General features: G+C 33.8%; 1 protein-coding gene across 3 annotated transcripts in view; it reads left to right on the top strand.

Annotated features, from left to right (window-relative positions):
• Nucleotides 1–10,219, top strand: part of LOC115881496 (protein I'm not dead yet) — a 53,267-nt gene extending 43,048 nt beyond the window's left edge. For all 3 annotated transcript variants that reach the window (XM_030898997.1, XM_030898995.1, XM_030898996.1), the window contains 3 exons: nt 2,136–2,273; nt 2,715–2,957; nt 9,759–10,219. In XM_030898997.1, coding sequence (XP_030754857.1) covers nt 2,136–2,273; nt 2,715–2,957; nt 9,759–10,007 — 630 coding nt within the window. In that variant the 3' untranslated portion in view covers nt 10,008–10,219. The remainder of the gene's footprint in view (nt 1–2,135; nt 2,274–2,714; nt 2,958–9,758) is intronic.
• The last annotated feature ends 227 nt before the right edge of the window (nt 10,220–10,446 follow it).

The raw sequence follows: 10,446 nt of genomic DNA on the forward strand, positions 1-10,446 counted from the left end.
CGAAATGTGATATATCCCCTTATGGAATATCTGGGATATCCCCTTAACTTCTAAGCCTACCGAGCCTCCACGCCTCCACGACTTCATGCGAAGGCGACCGGGGATTTCGCCTAACTCCGACTTACGTCGCGTCGCTACCGCGCTATGAGTTAGGCTAAAAACATAGTGGCGCGACGAGGAGAGCGGCGAGCAAGCAACGCGATATCGCGTCGATCCAGCCTCGAAGTGCTAAATCATAGTAGAGCGGCGAGCAGATCGCTTTACTATGTTCACGCGTACTTGTCTTCACAGGTTTGTCTTGGACGCGACGTCGCGCTGCTTGCTCGCCGCTCTCCTCGTCGCTCCACTATGTTTTTAGCCTTAGACAGAGACAGAAGACTGCCGTACATCGACTCTGATAGTAGGCGATGTAGAAATCGCCGAACAAAGGCTTTCCAACGGTCAAAATTATTTTGTTTTCTAACGCAGCGGCATAGTCAGCGTACGCCAGCTGTAGTGAATATTTTAATATACAAGACCACAAATATTAAAATAATATTGATTATTAAAACACACTTCCGTGTATTAACAGTACTTTTATGTATTGGCAACATCAATAGTAAATAATGTAATGTAATAAACCGCTTAAATTCTGCCAAAATCTTAAGGTAGGCGCCGCCTACCTTGCCTACCCTGACAAACCGCCACTGAGCTAGACTATTCTAAATCTAACAGTGAAAGTGTTACACGTTACATACATTAGTACACCTCATCACTGAGTGCGCCGAGACGACAACCATTCGTGCCATGAATTTTGGTACGACTGATATTGGAGATGGAGAACTACCCTCTATAAAACCGTACCAGATACTGGCTTTTGTCAAAGCCCTGGGACTGTATGATGAGTTATGATTCAAGAAAGGGGGACACAATGGATCTGTAAGGTCGAAGTGATTAACCCCCCTCCCACTCATTCTAAATTCTAAAAAAATTCTACATACATTATTGACAGATATTCTATGGATATTCTCCTAAATTTTTGACTTGAAAACAATTATTGTTTGAAATTGACAATTGCGTGACTGTTTCCAAAACGTGTTAATGCAATTTATGGCAAAAAGTAGAAGCCTGGTAGAAGCTTATAGTGTTAGATTTACATATTAAACTAAAATTTAATTTTTGTTCTTAACTTTATGTTAAACATATATTCCCGAGACATGTCAAAGTTTGGTAATTATTATTTTTTGTCATGACTACCGTATGATCGAATAAAAACGGCGTCAACGGTGGCTATGAAATGAAGATCGCTGTCATTTTATATGTAAAATTATATGGGAAATGTCATCGATCGTCATTTCCAAGCCAACTGGACGCCGTTTTTTTCGATCATACGGTATAATGTTATAGTATAAAGCTTCATTCAGAACCTCGCAATTAGTGGGATAAATTAGTGGTTTCAATTAGCGTAGAAGTTTGTTCCTTTAATTTCATTGTAAGCATTTAGAACGTCAAAAATGGTTGCGTGGTAGTCTTTTTCAATTAGTAGAAAAAGTTAAAGCTTCATTCAGAACCTCGCAATTAGTGGTTTCAAGTTTCAGCACGTCCAAATTAGTGGAAGGCATTTTCAATTAGTAGCAAAATTGGTTGAATAGAACCAGTTCACCAAGCACACCAGATTTAGACACATGCACTTTTTTCTTAAAAAATATCTAATTATATAAAAATAACTTTGAAAAAAATTTAAGTTCTAAATTTCTTAGTTTAGAAACATTATGCCAAACCAAAAACAGTGTTTGGATTTCGGTCTATGACCTTATCATATGTGTTAATAACCATCATCTAAATCATTCCCTGTCGCAAAATATTTGTTGTTTGTTGTTTACATTGTAAACAAAGTATACACTTTTTTCTTTCTTTTATACCAAGAACCTAACAATTAGTTAATAATTAAATTAGAAATTTTAAATTTGCTTCACATGTTAATGGAATATTTATGTTTTATAAAATTCTAGGTATTCTATATATTTATAAATCTTTGTTGTTCTTTTGACTGACGTTCTTATCAACAGAGAAAGCTATGAAATGCTTGTAAAATTAAGATTAACAAAATATTCTAAGAACATATTTATTTATATGCATATTTCTGTTATTTTTAGGTAAAAGATGCCACAGCTGCTCTTATAGTGGTCTTACTATTATTCGTAATACCCTCCAAACCAGATTTCATTCACATTTTTAATAGGGATGAATCAAAAAGGCCTAAAGTGGCGTCACCTGCCTTGATCACGTGGACGGTAAGGATTTTTTACTTAATCACAATATCCAGACTGTCTTTAGGTACAAAATTACAACTGTTTTTTTTTATAAAATTCATTACATACCATATGATCGAAAAAAAACGGCGTCAGCGATGGCTATGAAATGAAGATCATGTCTTATGGGAGATGTCGTCGATCGTCATTTCCCAGCCAACTGGACGCCGCCTTTTTTTTGACGGTACTTCAATAAGGTTAGTTTTACCTTTAATTATTATGAAAAATAGATTGTCTATTTTTGGTTTTACCAATAGAAGTTTAACTAAATTAGAAAAATAATCATATACTGCAGTTGTACTTTTGAAGAAAGTGGACAAAATATAAGGAAAAATTAAAACTTTAAAATGAAAGATCATTTTGGTTTCTCTACGAGCTTATGTTTTTTTTTTATATTTCTATCTTGCGTGTATATTTTTTAAGGTGGTCCACCAGAAACTACCCTGGGGCTTGATCTTCCTTCTTGGAGGCGGTTTTGCTCTAGCAGAAGCGTCCAAAGCCAGTGGCATGAGCCAGCTGATAGCAGATCATCTCCATGGGGTGGCCATGTTACCCAGATTCTGGGTGATGGCGATTTCGTGCATGTTTGCTACCTTCCTCACTCAGTTCTCTAGCAATGTCGCCGTGGCTAATGTGGTATTGCCTGTCTTAGCTGAAATGTCATTGGTAAGTCATTTGGTCAAATGTGTGTTAATTACAACATATCCAGCAAACACATAACCTAGCGGTTTTGGGATATTTCTAAGTACACTCACCGGCAAAAAAAACCGGCCAATAAAAACTAGTCCCAATTTCAAAGTTGGATTTCTCGCGAACCACTCATTTGATTTTGATGATTTTTTTTTAAATTGTAAATTAATTCCTTCTTAGCGAATGCTACGTCAGAAATTTTTATTCCCAATTTATTTTGAGCATACATGGCACAACAATAAGACGAAGTTTTTTGCCCGAACTTTGTAACACTCTGTAGGGTGCAGCAGCTGTAGTAGCTATTGTTAAATCAAATCACATTGTAGCCTCATCTTATGTGAGCATTTTGTTTTTTTAATCACGACATTATCTCTGTTTGTATTGGAGATACGCTGCTTTAAAACGAACGTCTTGGAAAGGCAAAACCGCGATTCATCCGTGAAAAGGACTTTAGTCCATTGCTCAATATCCTAATTCACATGTAAACGCACAAAATGAAGACGTGCTCGGCGATGTCTTGGAAGTAGCTGGGGTCCTGTGGCAGGCATCCTTGCAGACATGGTGTTTTCTTTTAGTCTTCGTCGGATTGTTCTCTCACTGACTTGAGTTCTACGCACGGTTTGTAGCGGATGTTGATTCTGAAACGCTGTAATTCTACAATTTCGCAAAGTATTCAGGACAATAAAGCGGTCGTCAATTGCATTTGTCTTCCGTTTTCTTCCGGAATCCACTGGCCTGGTGAAATTTCCCGTTTCCATATACCGATTCCAGGTATCCTGGACTTTTATTCGAGATATACCCAGGGTATCGGACACATAACGTTGACTTCGGCCATCCTCAATTAAAGCCACAATACGAGCAACATCCGTCATAGATAATGGCATTTTTTAATTTGACAACCGTTGTTGTCATATTGCAAATACTCATAAATCCGTTTTCGCCTATGTCGCCTTTTGATTATTTCCACATAAAACTTTCTGCCTGCAAAGCATTTTTCCGAGACGTTCGTTTTAAAGCAGCGTATCTCCAATACAAACAGAGATAATGTCGTGGTTAAAAAAACCAAATGCTCACAAAAAATGAGGCTACAATGTGATTTGATTTAGCAATAGCTACTACAGCTGCTGCACCCTACAGGTTGTTGCAAAGTTCGGGCAAAAAACTTCGTCTTATTGTTGTGCCCTGTACATGCTCAAAATAAATTCGGAATAAAAATTTCTGACATAGCATCCGTTAAGAAGGGATTAACTTAAAATTTAAAAAAAAATCATCAAAATCTATTGAGTGGTTCGCGAGAAATCCAACTTTGAAATTGGGACTAGTTTTTAGTGGCCGGTTTTTTTTTGCCGGTGAGTTTATAACATTATTTTGTAATATTCCTTAAACATGCGTGTTTGTATTACTCGAACATAGTTTAGATATTCTTTTTTAATCTTCAATCAACAAATTAATCAACAAAATGACCTAGCTAAGAAGCCAGCGTGATAATCACATGATTTTGTGGTAAATTAGATATGATTTTCCATAGTGAATTTCACCTAGAAAAGGAGGTTAATAAGACGGGGTTTTTTATTGAAATATAGTAGCCCAGAAGACATTGCATTATTTAAGACTCACTACGTATAGAGTATACAGGGTATTCCTTAATGACATGCTAATATTTAAGAGGGTGATTCTTGGACCAATTCTTAAAGAAAAACTTCATATGAATGTATATCCTAAACATCTTAATTTCTGAGATACATAATAACTCTGATTTTATTTATTACAGAGGTATCTTTATGAAACTTGATACACGTCTTCTATGCATCAAAATATCTTTTTTGATGTACAAAAACAATTTTATTGAATTCAACCAGTGCCGTTCATACGGGTTTTACATTGAATATGTTTGAAGAAAAAATTGGTACATCACTGATGACTTCTCTTAAAATAAAAATTCTTTCAAAATCTCCATTCATTTCTAAATAATTTTTATCTCCAATACAAATGGATTTTTTCATCCGATGCATAGTTTTTGCTTAAAAAAATTAAAGTCAGTTTACTTTAGGGTCAAATCGCTGAAAATCTGATCCGGTGACTGTTGCGTGGAAATCGTTTCTGCGTCGGTTGGAAGAAAATTAATTAAGAAATAAAACGTTTTTTTTGTATATCAAAATATGCATTTTGATGCGTAGAAGACGTGTGCCAAAAAAAACATCAGAGATATTTTTTTAAAAAAGAATCGAAAATTTTACCACCCTGTATCTGAAAAGTTAAGATGTTTAGGACATACATTCATATGAATAAGTTTTTTTCTTAGAATACCCCCTTAAATATTAGCATGACATTAAGAAACACCCTCTATATCTTAGAATACTGATAGTACGAGAGCTAGCAACGTCGGAAAAACAAGTATTTTAAGACGTCTGGCTCTTTGATATATCTTTTATTATGCTCTCTAGAACAGCATGCGACCCGTTTGGCTGCCGGTAAACGTTGCGTTCCCTACTGTGCATTGAAAGAAAATCCTATATTTTTATTAGTCCTTTAAATTCTAGTATTGAATATAAATCGAACATGTCTCCATAGCGCAGTGCGTATAGTTTCCAACCACGAACCGAGGAGTTCGAATCCGGGTCAGGGCAAAGGATATTTTATTTTTGTTTATTGCATTTGTTATCATCAGAATTATTTAATACTTTACTATCAGAATATAAACGAAAATAAAATAAAAACGTCTTTGCCCTGACCCGGATTCGAACTCTGAATCCTCGGTTCGTAGTCGGAAACTCTACGCACTGCGCTATGGAGACATGTTCGATTTATATTCAATACTAGAATTTATAGGACTAAATTAAAAAAAAATAGGTTCTTCTTCCGATGCGCAGTAGTGAACGCAACGGGTATCGGCAGCCAGACGAGCCGCATGCTGTTTCAGAGAGCATAGTAATAGATATATCAAAGAGCCAGACGTCTTAAAACACTTCCTCGAAAACGTTGCTAGCTCTTAGACTATGAGTGCTGTTTCACGTTATAAGAGTATTTTTGATAAAATTTGAGAGGTTTTTAAACTTGTTTTGAATAGAAATACTGTAGAAAAACACGAAATGAAACGCGCACGTTGCTTGTTTGTCATAAACTGTACTAACCTGTACTACTTTATTTTAAAATAGTTATCAAGATTGCTGGATGGTGGCGCTCTATAAAGAATTCTGTTTTTCGTATTTATATCATCATTGTAAAATATGTTTACCAACAATTTTCACATGACGCGGATGATCCGTCCGGATGATTTTGTCCGACGGCCATCCTTCGAGCCCTTGCTTCAACGGATCATCCGCGCTCATGTGAAAATATTCATATAAACCAATGGTACTTGTTTAATCAACAGACGATCCATAGGTTAATGTACTCCGTCGGACCTTAAAAATACACACGATCCGCGCGGACGCCACAGTGGGGTATTTGACACAGATATAGTACAATTCTTTTAAAAGTTCCTCAATATGGCCGACCTAGTTAGGAAAATTGGTAATTTTTTTTTAATGAAAAATAAGTTGGCTTTAGCGAATTAAGAAATTGATTTAGTCTTTGGTTAACAATAACATTTTTCAGGATTGTCAAGTTGACGTTAAAGTTAGGTTATTAGGTGGTAGTCAAAAATAAAACATAGATTATTGAAATTATTTAATAAGAATAAAGGTATTTTACAGCAGATTCGAAGAGATTTTACTTAAAGGTATTTTATAAACTTTCTCAGTGAGAATATTAACTCCCCTGTTTCTTATATTTCAGTTAAAGGGACGTAAGAACTATAGGAAGTGAATTTTTGTTTTCATATTTTGACGATATCTGAGAGTTCATAGAATTATCAAGATTATTGAATAATTATAGTTGTTTAATAAGTGAAATTAATAGAAGACTTGGAAATAGGATGATGCGTTTCATGTTATAGTTTAGAGATCACATGGTTCATATTAAAAAAAAAACAGTTTATAGATCACCTGATTTCTCTTAATTTGTTTTTATTTCAGTACAGTTAATCACAAATTGAATTGATGTGTGCAAAAACAGATATATATTTTCAAACATCTTATTTAAATAGTTCTTTTATATACTGTTAAACTGTATCAACTACAAAGTCTTTAGCAAAAAGTTATAAGGTAATAAATTTTGTAGATATAATTTATGAAAATTTATATATAAAGATTAGAACACAATCCTCTAAGGAAAAAAGAAATACTCAAAAACTCATTAAATATACTTTATACAATAACAACATACAAAAACATCCATGCAAACTGTAATAATCAGAACATTATCCACATTATACCTTTATTAAATTTGTGTTCATACTCCTGTCAGGAAAGCCAGAAATGTTTGTTTAAATATTAACTTATTTTAAATTGCCAGAAACACATCAGAATATGTCACAACCACAACTATAGGTTTGGAATCAGTACTAAATTTTGTACCTAGTAAGTAATGGTCAACTAACAAGTATAGAATAAAAAAATTATTAATATAGGGTGTACTATACAATGTCCTTCTGCTTATTTATGAAATTACTTTCCTTTCAAATGTGAGGAATACCAGTAAAATAAAACATAATTTTTGGTTTGGTTTGGTGTTTGATATTCTAACTACATCTATTACAAACCTTCTGCTTTTAGTGAGTAACTGTATTTTTTATTATTCTTTGTGTATCCTATAAAGTAAAAAAATATATATTTCAAGAAATATGTAAAAACAATGCAATAGATATCAAACAGATTCATAAAAACTACTTACAATTATTGTACAAATTATATATTTCAAGTGTTATTTGATCTTTGGTCATTACCAACATTACCTTATTTAGGTCTTCTCTACTAACTCAACTTTTAAACCAGTTTTAAACCTTCTTTATATTTTAAAACTGATTTACAACCATCTGTAATGCCCACGCTGTTTCCTGAAATATAAGTTTTAATCTATTTATTATCATATACATATTACAAACCTGAAAATTACTGATACGAGGAAACTTCTCAAAATAATTAGAGACCTTTTTACAAACATCTGGACTAATTTATTTTCACGAATTTGTGGACGAGTCCACATTTTCTAATACGTTTTTAAGCGTTTCATTACTATTTTGAATATCTTCCAGCCTATTCCTCAGTTCTTGATCGGGTGAAAAAGATTATTTATAACTTATAACTATATAATTAGTACTGCCAGGCTGCACAAAGAACAAAATCAAGTAGAAATTGTGAATAAAATCTCTCAAAAAAATAATGAAAATATTTAGAAAAAGGAACTGTAAACGTCAGTGTGATGTCAATGTCAGCTAAGTGTCAGAGTTCAATTGGATTTACCACAGATTATCAATTTGAACGATTTGAACTACAGTCGATTCCAGTCTAGAGATTTTCGTTTTTTAAGCCTCCCATACTGAAGTCCGCCATATTGGGAAGTTTTAAATGAATACAAGTATAGTTGATCGAAATTTTTTTATGTAGACCTTATATAAATTATTGCTATTTTCAATTAAAGAGGAAATAATATGAACAAAATAAAGGATAATTCGTCGATTCTAAAAAAAGAAAGAAAAATCACTGTTCCAGTGTTTCCACGGTCAATGCCACTAATGCCAGTAGTAATATCGCAACTAATACTACTAATGCCAAATTGTGCTATACTGCTAATGGCACTAATGCGATCGCTTTGTACACAACAATGCCATCGCGGTTTACACCTCGCATTAGTATATCACTGATTGGCAAATTAGAGGAAACCCAGAATGTTTTTCTCATTTTATCAGCAAAGTCGCAAAAAGTCGCAGTATTTTATATTACTCTATGAAAGCCCAATGTTTACTAAGTAAAACGTATATAGACAATATGCTGAATTCTTCGAAATGCGCAACTAAATCTCTAAGTATAATAAAAATGTCACAAATTTAATCAAATTTTCTGAACGCCTAACTTTTAGTTGCAAAAAAAATCGTTAGTATAGAGAATATCAAAATAAATAATACGTTTTTGTAGAATACATACCTGCAGCTTGCTGAGCCATTTTCAATCAAAACAATAATATAAAAGTAAAAAGAGCCAAAGAACAACAACAATTTATAATTTTAAACATAAAATTTAGCCATTTATCTCTTATCTGTGAGAAGTAACAACTTTGACGTTTCGTTGAAACAAATGAATGCAACTAAACACACCTATAGCAATGCCATTCATGGCAGAGATGATTTAACTTATCATTTATCTTTTTTTGGGAAATCTTAAACACATTTGCTTTTTCGAATTTCGATCACCTTTTTCATGCTAATACCCCACCGTGGGACGGTCCGCTCCATGGAAACAGCATTTATATTTTAAAAATACAGAGGGGTTGAAATTTTGAAAAAAAAATCAATAATTAATTGCGTACCTATTACAGGGAAATTAGACAGGTCTGGGACATCTAAATCGAATTTGGTATACAGCATCACATTATAAGTTAGCATACACGAGATATTTTAACTGCATTAATACGAAATGTTCTTAAGACGTGTTTCTATATATCAATGTCCAGTTATTATAAAGTGGGCTTCCTATCCCTAATCAAAATTATTCGTTAATTATTATAGTGCTGATAATACCGTATGATCGAGAAAAAACGGCGTCAGCGATGGCTATGGAATGAAGATCGCTGTCATTTTAAATGTAAATTTATATGGGAAATGTCATTGATGTTCATTTCCCAGCCAACTGGACGCCGTTTTTTTTTCGATCATACGGTATATTATAGTATATTTTACAGGTAGCTAAAATACATCCAATGTATCTTATGATGCCGGCTACTCTCGGATGTTCTTTCTCCTACTGTTTACCAGTTTCAACACCACCAATGGCCATTGCAGAAACCGCTTGTAACATTCCATCCAAGGAAATGACTAAAGCTGGACTAGGAGTAGTCGTAGTGTCACTGGGAACCTTGTTCCTCCTCTACCCATGGCTAGGAGGTTTGATCTGGGACCTGGACGTATTCCCTGATTGGGCGACTAAATAAATAGTTCACTAAAGAACCGTTTTATCAAATTTAGACTGATTTTTACATCTACATCGTAAACAATGACAAAGAAACAAGAAAAATTGTATTTGAATTTTTGAAATAACTGAAACATACTTTTGGTATTATTTGAAAATAATGTGATACGCGGAAATTTATTAGATCTTAATTTTTTATACAGGGTGTCATTAAAAAATCTTTAAGAAACGCTACTACAAATTTCTAGTGATCTTTTAGTTGCAAAATAAAACACTAATTCACCACAATACATCAAAACACTTTTCCACTAGACGAGTTTTAATCATCTGCTGATGATGTTAACATATAGTTCCGTGCAAAAGCGTCCATTGCAAAAGTAAAGTGTTTTGGTGTATTGTGGTGAATTAGTGTTTTATTTTGCTGTTCCAATACCCAACTGTAATAATTTTTTAGTTCCAGA

Source organism: Sitophilus oryzae, unplaced genomic scaffold, assembly GCF_002938485.1.
Source record: "Sitophilus oryzae breed Bouriz unplaced genomic scaffold, Soryzae_2.0 scaffold_172_pilon_pilon, whole genome shotgun sequence".
Classification (NCBI taxonomy): Eukaryota; Metazoa; Arthropoda; class Insecta; order Coleoptera; family Curculionidae; genus Sitophilus; species Sitophilus oryzae.